The 22,901-nt window shown below is 48.7% G+C and overlaps 1 protein-coding gene across 2 annotated transcripts; it reads left to right on the plus strand.

Moving 5' to 3' along the window:
• The first annotated feature begins 483 nt into the window (after positions 1 to 483).
• usp5 (ubiquitin specific peptidase 5 (isopeptidase T)) lies at positions 484 to 20,154 on the plus strand. Of its 2 annotated transcripts, none has more exons than XM_088619314.1 (20): positions 484 to 983; positions 2,705 to 2,833; positions 3,628 to 3,694; positions 4,271 to 4,401; positions 5,467 to 5,612; positions 6,128 to 6,312; positions 6,903 to 6,997; positions 7,439 to 7,632; positions 7,721 to 7,792; positions 8,358 to 8,448; positions 8,776 to 8,901; positions 10,078 to 10,231; positions 12,179 to 12,353; positions 13,607 to 13,695; positions 14,054 to 14,242; positions 14,564 to 14,707; positions 14,836 to 14,996; positions 16,168 to 16,315; positions 17,437 to 17,521; positions 19,059 to 20,154. In XM_088619314.1, exons 1-20 carry the CDS (start codon positions 876 to 878, stop codon positions 19,150 to 19,152), a joined length of 2,583 nt encoding a protein of 860 aa, XP_088475440.1. In that variant the 5' UTR covers positions 484 to 875; the 3' UTR covers positions 19,153 to 20,154. The 2 variants fall into 2 exon arrangements, with proteins under 2 accessions (XP_088475440.1, XP_088475441.1); XM_088619315.1 differs by having other exon boundaries at positions 490 to 983; positions 14,054 to 14,182.
• The last annotated feature ends 2,747 nt before the right edge of the window (positions 20,155 to 22,901 follow it).

Raw genomic sequence — 22,901 nt, forward strand, 5'->3', positions numbered from 1 at the left:
ACAACACGTAAAAGGCAGTAATTAGGATGTCTACATTTGAATCTGTGAGTCCATAGAAAGTCTACACTGCTTCTCTGACTCGGAACTTTTTCCGAAGCTAACTTAATGACCGAGGCGACCCGCTCCGCCCGCCGCTAGGTGGCAGTGGCTCTTCTCCGGGGCAGCCGGAGTGACTTTTCCGCTTTCTCATTGTCGGCGCAGCAGCATTCTCGGGATCAGCCGTTACCGTACTTTAAGATATATAAGGAACGATAAGATTTTTGTTGAGTTCAACATAGGACAACTTCCAAATGTCACTAGAATTAATACAGTAACACTATGTGAGTTCCTGTGTACAGAGTCTGTTTTACTTTTACTTATTTATGTATATAAATAATTGTGAGAGCCAACTAGAAATTGTTAGGTTTTTAATACCGTTTATTATTCACTTCTGTCCAGAAAGCTTTTAATGCATATTTCACAATCACTTTTTTCCAATCAAATGCTATTAAAATTAACTGCCACCCACTATTTTCCTTCGGCATAAAGCTATTAACAGATATTCATCGAGATTAGAGCAATTAAACAAAATTTAATATAAAACGTTTAACATATTTTTATATTTGTACATTCCCATGAGTTAAGCTTTATCAGTGGATTGGATGCATAATGAAATACGTTTTATGCCTGAGGATGGAATTATGAGTTAAGACAAAACGGGACTTCCTTCGTACTAGTTGTATTACGGTTAGGCGCGCGTCCGCGGCGGAGTCGGAGTGTGTCTGGCCTCAGGAGCGCGCCCGGCCTTACAGTTTCCAGTGACACAGAGAGACGGACCGAGCCGGAGAGAGAAAGAGACCAACCAAAAAAAAAAGAGGACAGAAAAGAGAAGGACGATGTCGGACCTAGGCGAAGTGCTGATGTCGGTATTGTCCACGATCCGTGTCCCACGGCCCGGGGACAGCGTTCACAAGGAAGAGTGCGCTTTCTCTTTCGCCAGTCCGGTGAGTCTAGTCCATCCATAGTCTTTCCCACTTGATCCTCGTCTCTGTCTCGTCTGGCCACGTCTTTGTTTCTGTCTTCCCGGCTCCTGCTTTTCCGGGCTATTTCTGTGTGTTTGTCTCTCTTGTCTGTCCCCCCCCCCCCACCCGGCCCGCCTTGTCCAAAAATCTCCCCCTCCTTTCCTATCGTCTGAATATCTGTTCACCCGTCTTTCCCAGAACCGCATATCCACCCATTTTCGCGCTGTGTTCTTTCGTTCCAGTGTGTTTCTTTACTTCTTTCTGGCTTCATTTTCTCTCTCTGGGTCTATTTTTGCCCATTTCTGCCTCGTCTGCTCCTACTATCCCTCCACTCCGTCTCTGTTTGGCGGTGTAACTCCCTCGGGTTGACTTGGGAGTAGTGTTGTTTCCTTTCTGTAATTCATATTTGTGTGAGGCGCTTGCTAACATCTGTATCGCCCCTTCCTGACCGAAAAGTTGTGTAGCAGCGTCTGTCAGCTGTTCTGTGTAGACCATTACATGTCTGTGCATGTTCGTGTGCCAGTTTGTGTGTGTGTCTGCAGGTCTGTGTGTGTGCCAGTTCGTCTGTGTGTCTGCAGGGCTGTGTGCGTGTGGCAGTGCGTCTGTGTGTGCCAGTTTGTGTCTGCAGGTCTGTATATGTGTGTGTGCCAGTTGGCCAGTCCATTACAACACACCCCTGTAGTCTGAGTCACTGTTTCTGCATGCTCTCCCTCTCCCAATGCAGTATTCATGCACTGTAGTTTCCAGGCTCAGCCAAACAGTGTCCCTGCCAGGTACCATCATCTGACAGATAGGGATTCCCTCTGCCAAACTGTCAGAACGCCAGGAATCGGCCTGTTCCCTCCTTCCTCTTCTGCACAAGCGTGTCTTGAAGGTGTTCCTTGGAGAAATGCACCACAAAAGCTGACCTGTCCACTGCGGGAGAGGTTTGGGTTTAATTGCAAGTCACTCTAGCAGATTTCCAGGCCTTTCAGTGTTGAGCGATCTCCCGCTCAGTAGAAAAGGAAAGCCCTTCAGCTGAAGTCTCCCTTTTATAACGGCTTCATCTAATTCAGAGTCGAGGGGGAGCCTGAGTCTGTCCCAGCAAGCAAGGGGCACAAGGCAGGGTCCACCCTGGACAGGACGCCAGTCCATCACAGGGCACACACACTCACGCCAGGGCCAAGTTTTCCCAGAATCCAATTAACTCACCAGCATGTCTTTGGACTGAGGGAAATCAGATCCCCTTGAGGAAACCCATGTGAACCCAGAGAGAACGCGCAAACTCCCCACATACAGTACCCCGGGAATTGAACCTAGGGCTTCAGCACCGCAAGATAGCAAAGCTAATCTCTGTGCTACTGTTAGACAATGTCTTTGGACTGAGGGAGAATACCCACATGAATATGCATCTGCTTCTGGCTCTGTTCCCGAGCTGAGCCAAACTTACTATGACTAAAACATGCTTCAGATGCTCGGGTGCTGACCGGCCACTGCTCCAGCTCCACAGAGCCCTGCAGGCGAGTCAGCACCAATTGGAGGGGGCGGAGCATTTTCTGACATCACCGCAGAGGGGTCCCTTTCGAGTCTTTCTGGACACAGCTCGATGAGTTCCTGGAATCCATCAGCCCCTAACTACCACGCGCTCTAGAGGAGCCGAGAGGCCTCCTCTGGCTTGCGGTCGGTCTCACCGCCCTCGCTCTCGCTATCTCTCTCCCTCCCAGGACAGCGAGGGGGGCCTGTACGTGTGCATGAACACCTTCCTGGGCTTCGGCGCTCAGTTTGTGGAGAGACACTATCGCCGGACCGGCCAGAGAGCCTTCCTCCACATCAAGAGGACGCGCCGGCCACAGGTACGCCCCCCATCTGTCATCTGTCATAATAATAATAATCCTTACACTTATAGAGCTCTTTTCTGGACACTCCACTCAAAGCTCTTTACAATTCATGGGGATCCCCTCCACCCCCACCTGGATGATGCTCCAGTCCTCTCCCCACACACCAGCTCTCAGTGGGGAGGAGAGCAGAATGATGAAGCCAGTTCAGAGAGGGGGGTTATTAGGAGGCCATGACTGGTAAAGGCCAGGGGGGAATTTGGCCAGGACACTGGGGTAACACCCCTACTCTTTTCGAGAAACGTCCTGGGATTTTTAATGACCACAGTGAGTCAGGACCTCGGTTTTACGTCTCACCCGAAGGAGGGCGACTTTTTTATTTCCAGCTGGGGGCTACACATGTCCTGTGCAGCTCTTTGAATGGCGTGTCCAGAAAAGCGTATAATTGTAAGGAATTGTTTTATGTTATTAAGTTTGTGGATGTGCACCGCCATACCGGGCCCCCAGCCTCTGGTACAAGTACTAGGGCTGCCCGACCTCTTGGTGATGGGGTGACTAGCACCCCTCTGGCCCCAGTGCTCGGTGTATCTCTCTATACAGACATCTCCTGCTGTCAGGGCCTGGCAAGCACACACGGAGTTTCTTCTCCTAGAAAGGATCGTGCTGCTGCTTCAGGGATTTTATTTTTTTACCGGGCTTGCATGTAATCGTCCGGTATTTTCGTTTTTTGTCCTTGCCCCTAATGGGAATACATTCCGTATTGCCCCAGGGTAAGTGTTTTCTGACCTTCTGTCAATGTTGTTGGCTCGCAGAAGGAAGAGGAGAACGGATCGGGGGCGGGCGACCCTCCGAAGAAGAAGCCCACCCGACTGGCGATTGGTGAGCTCGTGGCGGGGGCCTGACGGTGGCTCCGTGTTCATCTCCTGCGGGCAATTGCTGGGCAAAAGAGGCAGCAGAGTCTGCGGATCAGCCCCTGCCCGTCAGGAAATCCACTAGCCAGTTGCAGATAGAGTTGCATTAGCCCAGATTCCTGAGTTTTAGGACCAGCTTGGTGGGAACAATTGTGTTGAAGGCCAAGATGTAATCTATACATATAAATAGTCTGTATAAATCTGTGTTTCTTAGGTGTGTTTGTAGTGTCTATATTAGAATCTGTTTTGATCTATTGTGTTAGATGTCTCTCTAGGGTCTATATTAGAGTCTCTATTGATCTGTGTGTGTGAGGTGTGTCTCTAGTGTCTATATTAGGGTCTGTATTAATCTCTCTGTGTATTAGTGCCTATAATTGGGTCTGTATTTCTGTGTTAAGTGTGTCTATATTAGGATCTGTATTAATCTCTCTGTGTTAATTGTGTTTCTAAGGTCTGTATGAGGGTGTGTTTTAATGTCTCTGTGATAGCTGACTTCCGAAGAGGTATGTTAAATTCTGAATTAATTCATCTTCCTTTTGCTCAGGAATCGAAGGGGGCTTTGACGTGTCTGAGCAGGATCAGTATGACCAGGAAGTGAAAGTTGTTATCTTTCCTGAGAGACTGGAAGTGACCTCAGAAGACCTGGCCAACATGCCTGATGTTGTCCGCGAGAGGGTGAGGATTTTGGAAGATGCTCACACATGGCTTTTTGAAGTTTACCTGCCTAACTCTTTTTCCTTGCCATGGAGAGTGTGCAATGTGTGTTTTGGACATTTAGGTAATTCCAATGATTTATTCAGTCTTATTTGAAGGAAATAGTAATCATCATAATAAATTGGTAACGCTTATATAGCTCTTTTCTGGACACTCCACTCAAAGTAATGGGGAATTCCACTCCACCACCAGTGTGCAGCCCCACCTGAATGATGCTCTAGTACTTTCCCCACACACCAGCTCTCACTGGGGAGGAGAGCAGAGTGATGAAGCCAGTTCATAGATGGGGATTATTGGGAGGCCATGATGGTTAAAGGCCAATGGGAAATTTGGTCAGGACACCATTGTAACACCCCTGCTGTTTTTGAGAAACACCCTAGAATTTTTAATGACCACAGAGAGTCAGGACCTCAAATTTACATCTCATTTGAAGGATGGGGCCTTTTTACAGAATAGTGTCCCCATCACTATGCTGGGGTATTAGGACCCACACAGACTGAGCGCCCCCTGCTGGCCCCACTAACACCTCTTCCATCAGCAGCCTTAGCTTTCCCAAGAGTCTCCCATCCAGATACTGACCAGGCTCACACCTGCTGAGCTCCAGTGGGGCTGCCAGCTGTGAGCTGCAGGGTGATATGGTTTCATTTATTCATCTGGTTTTTAAGCAGTCAATTAAGGCTTTCCAAAATGAGTTATTACTCTGTTTTGACTCTTGATCCTTGAAAGCATTTAAAGAAGCTTAATACTTCTGAAATATTCTAAACATGTATCTTGTTCTTAACTTGATGTTTGGGTCCTCTTCTAAAATATAACTCCTGGTTCTGTTACTAAGTCTGAACTTGCCCCATGCTTCGTCATTCATTGTTTAATAAAGCTGTGAAAACACGGCATTCTGGTACATGGGGTTTGTGGGAGTTGTAGTCTGCTGTGAGGTCAGTGTAACTTGAGTCTCTGTCACTGGTTGTTAATGTGTGGTAGCATCCTGCGAGTCCAGGTATCTATTAACTCTCTGCTTTTTTCTCTCAGGTGTCCCTCTCCATGGCAGGGGTTCTCTCAGCAGACTCTGCGTCCCACAATCTCCAGGTTCAGCAGTGGGATGGGGAGGTCAGGCAGGTCTCCAAACACGCGGCCGACCTCAAGCAGCTGGACAACGGGGTGAAAATCCCCCCCTGGTCAGTCTTTGTGCTTGACTGTGTGTCTCCTGTCCCTGCACGCTTGTCTCCTCTTGTTGGACTGTGTGTCTCCTGGCCCTGCACACTTGTCTCCTATCTGAGATGCTTTGTAGCTGCTAGAGAAGGGAGGGCCTCTCTCTGTGTGCAGGAGGTTTCTCTACAGCACCTGCATTGAGATTAAGTGTCCTAATTCACTGCAGAGTTTCAGTCAATATTATGTTGTTTAGTGACTGGTATGCTAGTCTTCTCTCAGTCAGTGAATTCTGTGTCTGTTACCTACAATTCTGTGCCCCGGGTCAGTGGCCAGTGTGCTTATTACCCACAATGCCATTCTCTGAGTGAGTGGCCAGTGTGTCTCTTACCCACAATGATTTTCTCTTGGTCAGTGGCCAGTGTGTCTCTTACCCACATTGCCATTCTCTGGGTGAGTGGCCTGTGTGTCTCTTACCCACAATGCCATTCTCTGGGTGAGTGGGCTGTGTGTCTCTTACCCACAATGCTGTTCTCTTGGTCAGTGGCTGGCGCTGTGAGAACTGTGACTTGCGGGAGAACCTGTGGTTGAACCTGACGGACGGGAAGGTGTTCTGTGGGCGGCGGTACTTCGACGGCTCCGGGGGCAATAACCACGCCCTGCTGCACTACCAGCAGACTAACTACCCGCTGGCCGTCAAGCTGGGCACCATCACCCCGGACGGGGCAGGTGAGCTGGCTTCCCTCCTGTGTCCTTCGGGCAACATCTCATTTCTCATGTTCAAGTGCCTCAAGCCTCATGGCCATGAATGATGACACCCAGGGCTTTTTCACCACCAGCTTTTTCTCACGCTTTCCCAGTTTGTATTCCTAGTTTGTTTTTGCCGCCTGCATACAGGATTCTGGCCTTGGCACCATTAAAACGTCCCCTGCCCGATGTTCGCCCCCAGTCTTTGGATTTTATTTAAGATTGTCAGTTTAAATTTATTTCATCTATGAATGCGCAGGTGCTGTTATAGTCATTGTCACTTTGGGTGTGTTTATTTTAGAAGTAGCGAATTGGTGCCTTTGAGAGGAAGTTTAGTTTAATAAGTGCAAATAACCGATGTTGCCAAATATTGATGGAAACCAAGAAAAAATGCCCCAGGAGCAGAATCACAAATTAAAAGCAGTAATTTAAGGGCTTTTTGAACAGCCTCTTCTCCTATCTTGCCTGTCTTCTGTCAATAACCAGTAGCAAAGCCCAGGTCCTTTCACTCTGAACACCCTGCTCTCTCTTTCTAAGTAGTCATTATCATCATTATTGGATCTCGTTAATAGATGTGTATTCGTATGAAGAGGATGAGATGGTTCTAGACCCCAAGCTTCCCGAACACCTGGCCCACTGGGGGATAGACATGATGACCATGGAGAAGGTGTGTCCACACTGCCTGTACTCGACATCAGTCCTGTCCCTGTCCTGTGTCCACTCTGCCTGTACTCAACATCAGTCCTGTCCCTGTCCTGTGTCCGCACTGCCTGTACTGTACAGTGATCAGTCCTGTCCCTGTCCTGTGTCCGCACTGCCTGTACTGTACAGTGATCAGTCCTGTCCCTGTCCTGTGTCCACACTGCCTGTACTGTACAGTGATCAGTCCTGTCCCTGTCCTGTGTCCACACTGCCTGTAAGCTACAATGATCAATCATCAGTTTTGTCTGTTTGGGTGTCTTGGATGCCTGATAACACACTTTGTGACCCTGAGCAGGAGTAGAGTCCGTCACTGTGGACCGAGGGGATGTGTTTCTCAGAGCACAGAGTTTGGCGTCTGGGCTGTGTGCGTCACATCTCGCTGCCTCTTGCTCTCCCTCCTGCCCAGACCGAGCGCACCATGACCGAGCTGGAGATCGCCGTGAACCAGCGGCTGGGCGAGTGGGAGGTCATCCAGGAGTCCGGCACGACCTTACGACCCCTGATTGGCCCGGGGTTGACGGGGATGCGGAACCTTGGCAACAGTTGCTACCTGAACTCGGTGATGCAGGTCATCTTCACTGTGCCCGACTTCCAGAACAAGTGAGTAGTTTTACCCCCTGCGCCTCGGTGGCTGTGCCGTACGCCTGCGGCGAACGTGAGGTGACCCCTACCTGTCCTCTCTTCCCAGGTACGTTTCCAACATTGAGAAGATTTTCAACGACGCTCCAAGCGATCCCACCCAGGATTTCAAAACACAAGTGTGAGTTTGCCGCTGTTGATGCTGTTAATGTTTTTGCCTAGGTCCACGCAGTAGATCCACGATTGTGATTGAAGATCCCTGCTGCAGTAGATCCACGATTGTGATTGAGGATCCCTGCTGCAGTAGATCCACGATTGTGATTGAGGATCCCTGCTGCAGTAGATCCTCGATTGTGATTGAGGATCCCTGCTGCACTAGATTATTCCACGATTGTGATTGAGGATCCCTGCTGCACTAGATTATTCCACGATTGTGATTGAGGATCCCTGCTGCACTAGATTATTCCACGATTGTGATTGAGGATCCCTGCTGCACTATTTTATTCCATGATTCCCATTGTAAAATCCCTGATACAGTTGATCCATGTCTCTGATTGAGAAACACTCCTCCAGTAGAGATCCACGATTCCGATTGAGGATCCCTACTCCAGTAGATCCGTCTCTCTGTCCCACAGTACTGACTGGCTGGACACTACAGTACATTAACCCCTCTCTCTCTCAGTGCAGTGTTAATGTACTCGAGTGTCCAGTCAGTCAGTGTGTCTGTATTAACCTCTCTCTCTTAGTGCTAAGCTGGGGTATGGGCTGCTGTCAGGTGAATATTCAAAACCTGCCCCTGATCCAGGAGAGGACCCCAGTGTGACCCCTGAGCCCAAGGTATGTAGCTCGCCTCTCATGGGGGAGGGGGTCTGTGTTTCTCCTGTATGTTAGTGTAATATTTAACCTTATTTATCCACTTTAAAATATTCTAAAAAAGTAAAAATGTTTTAGTCATTCCTTACTGGTATATGTACTAGATTGACATTAACAGTAGTAATATAGCGTGAGGAATTAAAAATGCTACAGATCAGTGTTGGAAACAGGGGCAACTGTCATGTTTTTAATGCCTCGTATATACAAGTAATACTTGTACAGCTATTATGGTTATTAATAAGAATTCATTTTATCCCAATGTTAATGTTCTATCATGACGTTGGTTTCCAGGGTGACCAGGTGGGGATTGCTCCACGGATGTTCAAGGCTCTGATTGGCCGAGGGCACCCCGAGTTCTCCACCAATCGGCAACAAGATGCCCAGGAGTTCCTGCTGCACTTCATCAACATGGTGGAGGTCTGTTTGTGTCTTTGTGTCTGTTCATCATCATAGTGGAGGTCTGGCTGGGTCTCAGTTCACCATCATGGTGGAGATCAGGCTCTGTCTCAGTGTCTCTTCACCATCATGGTGGAGATCAGGCTCTGTCTCAGTGTCTCTTCACCATCATGGTGGAGATCTGGCTCTGTCTCAGGGTCTCTTCACCATCATGGTGGAGATCAGGCTCTGTCTCAGTGTCTCTTCACCATCATGGTGGAGATCCGGCTCTGTCTCAGTGTCTCTTCACCATCATGGTGGAGATCCGGCTCTGTCTCAGTGTCTCTTCACCATCATGGTGGAGATCTGGCTCTGTCTCAGGGTCTCTTCACCATCATGGTGGAGATCAGGCTCTGTCTCAGTGTCTCTTCACCATCATGGTGGAGATCCGGCTCTGTCTCAGTGTCTCTTCACCATCATGGTGGAGATCCGGCTCTGTCTCAGTGTCTCTTCACCATCATGGTGGAGATCCGGCTCTGTCTCAGTGTCTCTTCACCATCATGGTGGAGATCCGGCTCTGTCTCAGTGTCTCTTCACCATCATGGTGGAGATCCGGCTCTGTCTCAGTGTCTCTTCACCATCATGGTGGAGATCCGGCTCTGTCTCAGTGTCTCTTCACCATCATGGTGGAGATCCTGCTCTGTCTCAGTGTCTCTTCACCATCATGGTGGAGATCCGGCTCTGTCTCAGTGTCTCTTCACCATCATGGTGGAGATCCGGCTCTGTCTCAGTGTCTCTTCACCATCATGGTGGAGATCCGGCTCTGTCTCAGTGTCTCTTCACCATCATGGTGGAGATCAGGCTCTGTCTCAGTGTCTCTTCACCATCATGGTGGAGATCAGGCTGGGTCTCAGTGTCTCTTCACCATCATGGTGGAGATCAGGCTGGGTCTCAGGGTCTCATCACCATCATGCTGGAGATCAGGCTCTGTCTCAGTGTCTCTTCACCATCATGGTGGAGATCTGGCTCTGTCTCAGTGTCTCTTCACCATCATGCTGGAGATCAGGCTGGGTCTCAGTTCATCATCATGGTGGAGGCCTGGTTCTGTCTTAGTGTCTCTTCCTCATCATGGTAGAGATCTGCCTGTAGCTCTGTGTCTCAGTGTCTCTTCACCAGGATGGCTTCAGTCGGTCAACACCCTGTCTCCTTCTCTCTTAGAGAAACTGCCGCTCCAGTGATAACCCAACAGAGGCATATCGTTTCCTGATGGAGGAGAGGATCGTGTGTCAGCAGTCCCAGAGAGTCAAATACACCCAAAGAGTTGACTACATACTGCAGCTGCCAGTGCCTATGGAGCACGCCACTAATACAGGTAAACTACACCTCCCATCATCCACCTGGGCCAAGCTCCTGCCTCTCCTTATGGAGCTGCTGAGCAAGAGGCAGATGAGACTTGTAGTTTCAGAAAGGTGCGCACACTGCTCCTTCTTTGTCCTATCAACCTGCTGTGGGTTGTGGATTGAGGTTGAGGACCTGGGGTGCTGTCTGTGTGGGGTTTGTACGTTCTCCCCATGTTCTTGTGGGGATTCCTCTAGGTGCTCTAGTTTCCTTCCACAGTCCAAAGACATGCTGGTAAATTAATTGGCTTCTAGGAAAATTGGTGCTGGTGTGATTGAGTGTGTCTGTGTGTGTCCATGCAGTGGATTGGTGTCCCATCCAGGGTGTACCCTGCCTTGCACCCATTGCTTGCTGGGATAGGCTCTGGGTCTCCTGTGACCCTGTACTGGATAAAGCAGTTAGAAAACACATGGATGTTGAAAATGGAGTCTGTGAGCTCCAGTCCAGGTCTGAGGTAGAAGTCTTTTGTTAAATTGTCAAAGGAAGTTAATAATAATAAATAATAACTATAATCATTGCTTACACTTATATAGCTCTTTTCTGGACACTCCACTCAAAATGCTTTACAGGTAATGGGGATCCCCTCCACCACCACCACCAATGTGCAGCCCCACCTGGATGATGCACCAGTACTCTCCCCACACACCAGCTCTCAGTGGGGAGGAGAGCAGAGTGATGAAGCCAGTTCAGAGATGGGGATTACTAGGAGGCCATGATGAGTAAAACCCAGGGGGAAATTTGTCCGGGACACCGGGGTTACAACCCTACTCTTTTTGAGAAACACCCTGGGATCTTTAATGACCACAGAGAGTCAGGACCTCGGTTTTAAGTCTCAACTGAAGTACAGCGCCTTTTTGCAGTATAGTGTCCGTGTCACTATACTGGGGCATTAGGACCCACACAGACTGCAGGGTGAGCGCCCCCTACTAGCCCCACTAACAGCTCTTCCAGCTGCAACCTTAGTTTTTCCCAGGAGGTCTCCCATCCAGGTACTGACCAGGCTCATACCTGCTGAGCTTCAATGGGGCTGCCAGTTGTAAGTGGCAGGGTGTTATGGCTGCTGGCCAAGTTGTCTCTCTTTGTTAGTTCTTGGCCATACCTGGCCTCTGGTATTGTCTACCAGTGCAGGGCTGTTGCGTACAGGAGGTATAATTATGAGCTATAAATAGAAAATGGGAAAAACTGAGCTAGAACAGGCTAATTTCTGGACAAGTTTGAATGTGACTCATCCTGTTTATGTTGACAGGTCATTTACGTCTTCTAGACAATGTTGAGAATCTATATAAATATCAATAAAATGGTAGGATATTAGGATAGTGGTAGAAAGTGGTCTACCGGTGGTGAAACTGGTCAAAAAGTGTCCAGTTCAAATAAGGGGGGGGGGGGTATAAAATTGCACTACACTCACAGGTGGAAGGAACTGAACTTGTCAGTCTTCAGTCTAACAGAGCCAAAACCCCATCAAACCCCTCAAAGGGGAAAAATAGTCAACCCAGCAGACGTCTCCTGAAAAAAACCGAGAACCACGCCCCAGAGTTCACAAGCGGAAACGGGGTGAAGGTGCGTTTGTAACAGGAGGCACTTCGTTTTACGCCAAGGGTTGTGGGAGTTGACGACAAGCTACCCAGCCAGCTTGCTGAAGCTGATTGCCTTGGTTTCTGTCAAGAACAATGGCTGGATGGTCATTTAAGTCCGATTGACCAAACAGCTGGGTGTGAGCTTTCCTGTGTCCTAACGGCATGTTGATTAAAGCAGTAGGAAGTGTGGTGGGTCTTCTTAAAGCCAGGTTCAGGTATATAGTTCACACTTGAACCTGATCATGCCTCTCCCGGTCCTTGGTGGGGTCACCTGGAGCCGTGCACGAAGCAGCACCGCCGGGATACATGGCGGCGATTAACCTGCTCTCCCCTCTCCCCCTCAGAGGAGCTGCAGGAGTACGAGCGAAGGCGCCGGGAGGCCGAGGAGACTCTCTCCCCGCCCCCCCCCACCGTCCGCGCCGTTGTGCCTTTCTCCGTGTGCCTGGCGGCGTTTTCCGAGCCCGAGACCCTGGAGGAGTTCTGGAGCTCGGCCCTGCAGGCCAAGAGCACCGCCAGCAAGTGAGACCACAGCCTGCAGCGTGTGCGTGTGCGTGTGCGTGTGCGTGTGCGTGTGCGTGTGCGTGTGCGTGTGCGTGTGCGTGTGATACACTATACTCCAGGGGAAGAGCTGTAGTGTATACAGTATGATACACTATACTCCAGGGGAAGAGCTGTAGTATATACAGTATGATACACTATACTCCAGGGGAAGAGCTGTAGTATATACAGTATGATACACTATACTCCAGGGGAAGAGCTGTAGTATATACAGTATGATACACTATACTCCAGGGGAAGAGCTGTAGTATATACAGTATGATACACTATACTCCAGGGAAGAGCTGTAGTATATACAGTATGATACACTATACTCCAGGGGAAGAGCTGTAGTATATCTAATATGATACACTATACTCCAGGGAAGAGCTGTAGTATATACAGTATGATACACTATACTCCAGGGGAAGAGCTGTAGTGTATACAGTATGATACACTATACTCCAGGGAAGAGCTGTAGTATATACAGTATGATACACTATACTCCAGGGGAAGAGCTGTAGTATATACAGTATGATACACTATACTCCAGGGGAAGAGCTGTAGTATATCTAATATGATACACTATACTCCAGGGGAAGGTCTGTCCTATGTACACTGTTAAACAGTATATCTTGTTAGAAGGATTGTACATTATAAAATTGAGGTTATAAATTAAGAGATGATACAGTTCATTTACTGTAGGGAAATGCCACATGTTATGGGCGGAGCGGTGGCTCTGTGGCTAAGGATGTGCCTGTGACCGGAAGGTTGCCGGTTCAAATCCTGCGGCCGGCAGAGGAATCCAACTCCGTTGGGCCCCTGAGCAAGGCCCTTAACCCCAACTGCTCCAGGGGCGCCGTACAATGGCAGACCCTGCGCTCTGACCCCAAGCTTCTCTCACTGTCTGTGTGTCTGTGTCTCCCTGGAGAAAAGCTGGGGTATGCGAAAAGACGCATTCCTAATGCAAGAAATTGTATAGGGCTAATAAAGAAACATTACATTACATTACATTACATTATTTATATCAAAAGTCTAAGATCACTAATATAGACATAATTTAAAGTTTCTGCATCCAATCAGCAGTACTCATCTGAAGTTTCACTGAAGTTACAGGTCAGCCTTTGATTCTACATCAGTCTCTCATTCCCACGCTGTATCTCGTCTGTAGTCCTGCTGTGGCCCATAACCACTCCCTCATCGGCAGTCTGATCAGCGGTTTCTCTCCCCCACAGGACAACTCGCTTCGCCTCCTTCCCTGACCATCTGGTCATTCAGATCAAGAAGTTCACGTTTGGCCTGGACTGGGTGCCCAAGAAGCTGGGTGTGTTCCTGTTACTTCTTCTGCTAGCACTAGAAGCATTGCGTTAGTAGTGGTGGAGGTTTAATAGCGGTGGTGACCTAATTTGTTTTAATTACTGTGAGCTGTAATTCTCCTGTGTTCATACAGAGGTGTCATCCATTTGTGTTATTATACTATTATCATCAGTCTTTTAAACAATCATTACTACCCTCTGATGTCACTATTTATCATTATCACTGCCTGAAGTTTCTGTTAATGATCATATTTCGTAGTATTTAGCATTATCACCCGTCAATAGTCCAATCAGTAGACCAATAGCATGGGTTTGTGTGTTTATAGCTATTATTAGTGACGCGACGGACTGTGTTGTCTTTGCCAGACGTCAGTATTGATGTTCCGGACTCGCTGGATCTGAGCGCGCTCCGGGGGGCGGGGCTGCAGCCCGGGGAGGAGGAGCTGCCTGACCTGGCCCCGCCCCCGCTCGTGACCCCTGACGTGGAGGTGAAAGGTATCCCGGGGGGTTTCCACGGCAACGAGGAGGACGACTCGCTCTGCTCTCCGCTGCTGTGTCAGTCTGTCTTTTCCTCTTCCTGTTTGCCTGCCTCTGTCCTTTCCCGTCTCCCTCGACCTCTGTAGCGCCGGTTTCCCTCGGTCAGTCCATTCATCCGTCTCTGTCTCGTTTTTGTCTTCGATGTCATCTTGAATCCGTTTTTCCTCTTCATCTCACTCTGATGTGTCCGTTTTTCTGTCTCGGCACTCGATCATTGTCTTGTTCTGCGTTTTCCCCGTCTCTCGCCCCCTTGTAGTGTCCGTGTCCTCCAGTGTCCAATCGGTATCGCTGTCCCCCCCTCTCCCAGTGAATATTAACCCCCTCGTCTCTCTGCCTCAGCCCCCGTGTTAGACGAGTCGACGGTGGGCCAGCTCATCGAGATGGGCTTCCCGATAGAGGCCTGCAGGAAGGCAGTGTATTACACCGGCAACACTGGCATCGACTCGGCCATGAACTGGGTCATGACCCACATGGACGACCCCGGTGAGTCTCTCTTTTTTGCACCCGTGTGCCTCCCTGGTGTGTCCATGCCTCCCTCTTTTCTGGGTGTGAGGATCTCAGTGTCGCCTTGCCTTGTTTGCTGTTGCCTTACGGCTGACTCATCTCGGCAGATTTCTCCGCCCCCCTGGTGCTGCCGGGCTCGAGCTCCGCCCCCGGGGGCACGCCCACCTCCCAGACCACGCCCACGGAGTCTGTTTCCGAGGAGCACCTAGCAACCATCATCTCCATGGGCTTCAGCCGCGACCAGGCCTCTCGGGCGCTGAGGGCCACTGTGAGTACAGGGACACACAGCGATCTGGCTCCCAGCTTCCAGTCAGTGGGTCTTATAATGTTTAATGGCAATACTGGCAATAATTGCCAAAGTAGTAACCGTTTGCACACTTATTTTAGACTGATTTGATTGAAGTTCTAGGACTAAAATTTGGTATCCCAGTGTATTCTATTATAAGGGCCTTGTGTTGGTAGGTTTTAGCTGCACTTTCAAAAAAGCAAGCAAATTGACTTAACCCAAGTTAATGTTACCCCTAAGCTAGAGATCTTTACTTTATTAGCTAGAGGTGCTTACTAAATATTGAATTTAGGGTGTCTTGGTTTGACTGTTTTGAACGCCAGAGCAAAAACTAAATGTCCCCAATGTATTCTCAACAGGGATCTTTGTTTTTACACATTTCCAGAAGTTATGACAGTGATCAGAGAGTGTTTCAGGGCGCCGGATGTAAACCAGTTATAAGATTATATCCACAGAAGAGTAAAATCTTAATATCTGCTACGTCTTCATTTGAAGTTCAGGTTTATAGCTCTCAGTCGACTTGTGATGTTTCATGTAGGTGTTCTTTCTTAAAAGAGCCTCATCTGGGAGAGCATAAGTACACAGAGCAACGCCTTCATGTGTACAGGAAGCCAGAACAGTGAAGAGCCAGAATTTAAAAGGCTAACAGATTGTCTGTCCTTCTCCTAAACCCGTCGTGTTCCAAAACTCCGAAAGTCCCAAAACCGGGACGGATAAGAGCCCCCGTGCGTGAGAAGGGAGTGAGCAGGCGTGTGTGCCGAGACCTCTGGGATAGAAACGCCAGGACTGCCAGTGGGCGTCGGAGAGATCGTTGTATTTAGTCAGGGTCGTGTCCACTGCTCCACTTATATCATTGGGAGTATCAAAAAGACTACAGAAACCTATTTAAAAACTAAACCAGCAAATGCAAAAAAAAAACCCCAACTAAATAGCTGGTTAATTGGAAGTGATCACATGAAATGCTCGGACCTGCTGCGCTGGCCCCCGTGAGAGACGGATCCCAGTGGTCCTGTTGTTTCCAGGTCTGTTTGCAGTGCGATCTCTTCCAAACGAGCACCGCGAGGCAAGTTGCAGCACACACAAGCGCTGAGACGGTGTGTGGTGTTGCCAAGACTGAGATAGCGCGGCGTCTCTCTCTCTCTGTCTGTCTCAGAGCAACGTGCTCGAGAGGGCGGTGGACTGGATCTTCTCCCACCTGGACGACCTGGACTCCATGGACGTGTCGGAGGGCCGGTCGGCGGCAGACTCGGTCAGCGAGAGGGAGCCCCCCCAGGGACCCCGTGTCCGGGACGGACCAGGGAGTGAGTTCAAGGGAGGGAGGGCTGTCTGTGTGGTGTTCAGGGAGGTTCAGTGTGTCTGTGTGGTGTTCAAGGAGGTTCAGTGTGTGTGGTGTGTGGTGTTCAGGGAGGTTCAGTGTGTCTGTGTGGTGTTCAGGGAGGTTCAGTGCGTCTGTGTGGTGTTCAAGGAGGTTCAGTGTGTGTGGTGTGTGTGTTGTGTGGTGTTCAGGGAGGTTCAGTGTGTGTGTGTGTGGTGTTCAGGGAGGTTCAGTGTGTGTGTTGTGTGGTGTTCAGGGAGGCTCAGTGTGTGTGTTGTGTGGTGTTCAGGGAGGCTCAGTGTGTGTGTTGTGTGGTGTTCAGGGAGGCTCAGTGTGTGTGTTGTGTGGTGTTCAGGGAGGTTCAGTGTGTCTAGTGTGTGTGGTGTTCAGGGAGGTTCAGTGTGTCTAGTGTGTGTGTGGTGTTCAGGGAGGCTTAGTATGTGTAGTGTGTTTGTGGTGTTGAAGGAGGTGCAGTGTGTGTGGTGGGTGTGTGTGTGGAGTTCAAGAATATTCACTGTGTGAAGTGTGTGTGAGTCTGCTCTGATTTTGAACAAGTGCAAGGTCTCCTTTAATTCCTCTTTCAATGACCATTGACCTTTTGGTCAGTGCGTTATCCGCTTGTAAGCAGATTCGCATGAATTGTGTAGTTGTTGCACACACCAGCATCAGTACAGCTGTGAAAGATCAACAGTGATGTGAAAAAGAAAGAACACTCCTTTATGAGTCTGAGGTTAGACATATTAAAACATATCCGACGTTCATCTCGTCCTCCCTGTGTCCCAGCAGTAGATAAATCTATCTTGACAAATAACGCACACAAATTTAACGTTGTCATTATTACTTTTATTTAGCAGCCAAAAGTAAGTAGCCTTACTCGGTCAGACATGTGAAACTATGGGAGAGGGTGTGCTCTCTTTTTCACATCAGTGCATCTGCTTCCAGTTCTGAAAGGTGTAACAAAGAAGCGATTACTTCTGTTTTAATTCAGTTCGGCGGCTTTTTTCAGCCTTGGCAGTGTGCACACAGACTCTGCTGTAGAGCATGTGTGTCATATCGGCACCTATATCCCCCTTGACGCTCACCTGTCTCTCTGCCTTTTCCTCTCAGAGTATGAGCTCTTCGCCTTCATCAGCCACATGGGCAGCAGCACGATGTGTGGACACTACGTCTGTCACATCAAGAAAAACGACCAGTGAGTAAATCACTTGTTTCTTCGTTCTTGCCTCGCGATGCTCAGGGCACGGCTCTTGGGGCTCACACAGCTCTGTTTGTGAGACTCTTCATGACAATCCCTGCTTATTTCAGTAAAGCCTGATGGGGGTTCAGTCTACTTTGTCAAGTGAAAGTGTTAATAATAATAATAATTAATAATAATTGCTTACACTTATATAGCGCTTTTCTGGACAATCTGGACAATCCAAGCTCTTTACAGGTCATGGGGATCCCCTCCACCCCCCCCAGTGTGCAGCCCCACCTGGATGATGCGACGGCAGCCATAGTGCGCCAGAACGCTCACCACACATCAGCTATCAGTGGGGAGGAGAGCAATGAAGCCAATTCATAGATGGGGATTATTAGGAGGCCATGACTGGTAAAGGCCAGGGGGAAATTTGGCCAGGACACTGGGGTAACACCCCTACTCTTTTTGAGAAACGTCCTGGGATTTTTAATGACCACAGAGAGTCAGGACCTCGGTTTTACGTCTCATCTGAAGGACGGCGCCTGTTTACAGTATAGTGTCCCCGTCACTATACTGGGGCATTAGGACCCACACAGACCGCAGGGTGAGTGCCCCCTGCTGGCCCCACTAACACCTCTTCCAGCAGCAACCTTAGTTTTTCCCAGGAGGTCTCCCATCCAGGTACTGACCAGGCTCACACCTGCTGAACTCCAGTGGGGCTGCCAGTTGTGAGTTGCAGGGTGATATGGTGTTGTCAGGAGACTCCTTTAAAGAAGCGAGCCGCCCTGGAAGTCGAGGTTTTCCAGACAAATTGTTTGGATATGTAGGTAAAACAGTGCGAATCAAAGCATGTTATGTTGCAGTTGTCAGACCTTTGAGATTTGTACAATTTTGGTCACCACATTACAAAAAGATATTTTGGCTCTGTAATAAGTCCAGAGAAATACATCCCAGAGGTTTATGGGAATGTCCCAACACTAACAGGCTCAAGAAATGAACCTTTTAGTCTAGTAGAAGTTTTCAAACAGTGGCCTTCAGAAGCAACAGTGAAACACCACCCCAAGGACACAAGTTGACGATGGACTTTTACAAAAGCTGTAGGGAAGTGCAGTTAAAGCAGGAGGCACTTCTTTTACGCAAAGAGTTGTGGGAGTCTGGAACAAGCTTCCCAGCCCCACTGGCAAAGTCGACTAACCAAACGGTCAGGTCTAACCTTATAAACACAGGAGTGACTTAATAAAGTGTGTCGGCCATCTCTAGTTAAGACCGCCTGCTGCAGAGTGAGTCCGAATTTGCTCCAATAAGGCGTTGTACAGTTCAGGCAATTCTGTGAATTCAGGCAAGTTCAGATTCTTTCTGGAAAACCATACTCCCATGATGCTTTGAGGTAAAGAGACATTGTCAAAGTATTGCGTAGTGATTATTGGCACCCAAATATCTTCTGTCTACACTGACATTGGTCATTTTAACTGTGGTCTTGGTAAGGTCACCCCTTGTGTAATTGCAATATTGATTTTCCGATGGTGTCTGTTGTTTCTGTGTCCTGTAGGTGGGTGATCTTTAACGACCAGAAAGTCTGTGCGTCGGAAAAACCGCCCAAAGACCTGGGCTACCTATATTTCTACAGGAGAGTGACGGAGTAAAGAGAGACAGGGGGAGGAGAGGAGGCTGGGAAATACACTGTACATACACGGCACTCAAGAAAGAGAGGGGGGCGAGAGAGAGGTTCAGGGGTTACTGAGCTCTGAGTGGTAAAACGTCAAATATAAACACCGATCGCTCTGTGTGCACGAGTATTAACATCCTGTGCTCTTTGTTTGATCTGTTGAGCCCCGGAGCTCAGTTTGTAATAAATAAAAGAAGTCTTGAGAAAATCAGAAGCCTGAGGAAAGGAGTATTCCCTGTAGTTGTGGAAATGGCGCGATTGGTGATATTTAATGTTTTCTGATGTAAATGCCCATTAAACAGCATTATGAAGAGAGGTGATAATACACTGTACATGTCTAGCACTAGAGAGATGTAAAGGGAGTGGAGGTGAAAGGGTTAATAACCTGCACACCCCATTTAATAGAGAGGAGTTCACGCACTCCTGGAACCCCTGAAAGCACTGGGGAGAGATGTTAGTTCACTGTTTACAAAGACGCATGACTACTGAGAAACAACAGGGAGAGACGTGGGTTAATGTGGATCCAAACTCATTCTGTGAAAATTGAGGCGGAATTTCTCTGCAGTTTCCGAACAAACCTTGCTGCGCTGGAAGACACTGGCTCTCTGTCGCTCCCACTCTCTCTCGGTCTCGCCAATTACCCACAGTCCTCTGGCCTCGCGCCCTCCGACCCCTTCTCACCTTCCTTGCCTCTCCACCTCTGTGACATCATCTCCTGCCTCGACCAATTACGTCCCTCGGCTACCCTGGCTCCCGCCCACTCCAGGTTGTAAGACCACATGCTTGGCAGCTCAGAATGTTTAAAGTTAACAACAAAAGAGCAAATCAACATCAATTGAAATAAAAAAAGACTTATTAAGTAATTACAATAATAAGTGCAAGTGTTCCTCTGCATAACGAAGCAGTTCTCTGAGAAAAGGAAATGTTAACTGAGTTTTTCTTGCAAGACCATTAAAGATGAGGAGTGGATTAAACCTCAGCAGAGCTGAAGATTGAGTTTGTTCTGTGTGTGAACGTATGCAGTCCTGCCCTGCTCATGTATACGGTAATATAGCTGTGGTAAGTGTGACCGACAGTGTTTTTACTTTAGAGTGCTACCTTAACCCTTTCTGAATAGATTGAGGTGATAAAAGCTTTGGGTTTCTGTTAAAAACATATATACAGTCCCCTTTGAAAATACTGGGACAGTAAAGTCAGACATCTTATTTGTTCTTGACAGCCATGCAATTTGTATTTGTTATCACAAGAGTATGAATTTTAAATGCACTATGATATCTGTTGTATGTTAAGGGTAATTCGATGCAAACATTTGATCATATCGGAACAAAAACAACACTTTGTGTTCAACCCGGTGATTTCAAGTTATCATAAGTACTGGGACACATTCCTCTGGAAGCAGATTTCAGACTTTTGATGTGTATTGGAATTTAATGACATCTGTGACCCCCTAGTCTCTGTGCACGGTCGGACGATTGAAGCGTGTGCGAAAGTTGGAATTGTTTGACTGGAAAAGCAGACGTAGGAGTTCTGATCTTGCTGTACTTTAAAAAAAGAGACATCACTGTGCTTTGGGTTAAGCTGCAGGCAGGGCAAATGGAAGGGATTGTGATTTTTTTGTGGGAGTTCAACCAGTGAAAGCTCACAAACACCAGATGGCGCTCTGGCGTCATGAGTTCCGGTTTTAGAAGATAAAATCTTTAGTGTTTTTATTTTTTCCTGCAGGCCCGTGCTGTTTGTGCGAAACACTGATTTAAAGGGCCTACATCTCAATCAGTCCGTTTGGCGTCTTTTTCTTTAGCGCAGAGCACCCCGACAGCTTGTCATTGCGGGTTGGCCGGTGTAACGGCAGTCCCCAGTTGATTTAAACACCTCTGCAAGGAAACCTCAGGCCTGAAGAGATTGAGCAAATTATTGTCTCTTCCTCAAAATGAACTGAAGCAAAAAGTCTGCTCGAAAGCAATGTAGGTACTGTAATAACACATAGTAAACAGCTCAGAACTGGGGAAAAATGCTACACTCAAACAAGGTAGTAGGTAGCAATTCAATTATAATATATACGGTATGGGTCACATGGTAGTACAGTGGTTCGCATTGCAACTCTGGGGTCCTGGGTTTCATTCTGGGGTGTGAGTGTGTGTCTGATATTGCAGGTCGAAATCGGCTTATTTACAGCTCCAGTTATCCACTCCCCACTAGTCCTTGAACATGAGTTTATAAATCCGGCACAATTTCAGCTCCGCCAATCTTAACTGACCCTTTCTGTCACTTCTCAAACAGCTACGAGCTCCGATGTGTTAAACACTAACAGGATCAGGATCGTCGCAAGGTCTTGTTTTGTCCTCAAATCAGGGGCAAATGGGGGCTGGAAGACGTTGTGCTGGAGCTCCCTGCGGGTGTACTGTCATCATGGGGATGAGTTCATAATAATAATTCCTTACACTTATATAGCGGTTTTTCTGGACACTCCACTCAAAGCTCTTTACAGGTCATGGGGATCCCCTCCACCACCCCCAGTGTGCAGCCCCACCTGGATGATGCTCCAGTACTCTCCCCACACACCAGCTCTCAGTGGGGAGGAGAGCAGAGTGATGAAGCCAGTTCAGAGATGGGGGTTATTAGGAGGCCATGTCTGGTAAAGGCCAGGGGGAAATTAGGCCAGGACACCGGGGATACACCACTACTCTTCTCGAGAAACATCCTGGGATCTTTAATGACCACAGCGAGTCAGGACCTCGGTTTTAAGTCTCAACAGAAGGACGGCACCTTTTTGCATTGTAGTGTCCGTGTCACTATACTGGGGCATTAGGACCCCCACAGACCGCAGGGTGAGCGCCCCCTGCTGGCCCCACTAACACCTCTTCCAGCAGCAACCTTAGTTTTTCCCAGGAGTCTCCCATCCAGGTACTGGCCAGGCTCACACCTGCTGGGCTCCAGGGGGGCTGCAGGGTGATCCTGCTGCTGGCCTGAGCTGGGGAGGAAGGGAAAGGCGGCTCTGTCCAAGGCCCGTGGCGGGTGGACGAGTGAAACTGATCTCGCAGTCACGGGACAGAGGGAGGCCCTCAAGCTTGCTGGAGTTTCTGTGGCTTTGCCGGGGTGACGGGAGCCCTTTGGGCAGGTGGAAGAGGACCGGAGCCGGAGGGAGATATCCGGTAAGGACGGTCGCTGATCACGTCCTCATGCGAGAAGGAAGTGCTCAAACATGTTAGCCGGCAACATGACATCTGGACACAGACACGAGAGGAGATTTGACGTCCTCTGGGCCTTTCCGAGCTTGATCATGACTCACTATCTCTTTTTTTGGGTTTTGAGATTTTAATCCAGTCAAGCACTGGTATTTCTTAGACAGCTGGGAGAGCGCTGCAGTGAGGGGACCAAATGTAATCCCAGCCCAACGTTCTGGAGCACGATGCTTTCTGGAAAGGGCAACACGGTGGGCCGCTAGTTAACGTCGCTGTCGCACAGGGCTCGGGGGGCCCCCAGGGTGCAATTCCGCACCCAGGGGTGCCGTCCACGTGGAGATGGCTTGCCGCACAGTTGAACTGTCTTTTGCGTGTGAGCACAGTCCCCCCAGCTCATCCACGATGATGTAACAGAGTGACAGACCTGTGGGTTTCCAAACCAGTTGCAATGCTGGCGAAACCCAACCAAAACAACAACACAAAAAAACAGAAGTGCGATATATCACAATGTTCCCTAGCCTGATTTGTAACAGACTTTCCTGGGGAG

This window comes from Lepisosteus platostomus, chromosome 25, assembly GCF_059453375.1.
Source record: "Lepisosteus platostomus isolate fLepPlt1 chromosome 25, fLepPlt1.hap1, whole genome shotgun sequence".
NCBI lineage: Eukaryota > Metazoa > Chordata > Actinopteri > Semionotiformes > Lepisosteidae > Lepisosteus > Lepisosteus platostomus.

Bases quoted from the DNA above. Each gene is read 5' to 3' on its own strand.
- usp5 (XM_088619314.1), top strand. From the start codon at position 876: ATGTCGGACCTAGGCGAAGTGCTGATGTCGGTATTGTCCACGATCCGT. The intron at 8,902-10,077 runs GTCTGTTTGTGT...CTTCTCTCTTAG, and splicing joins ACTTCATCAACATGGTGGAG to AGAAACTGCCGCTCCAGTGA. The intron at 10,232-12,178 runs GTAAACTACACC...TCTCCCCCTCAG, and splicing joins GGAGCACGCCACTAATACAG to AGGAGCTGCAGGAGTACGAG.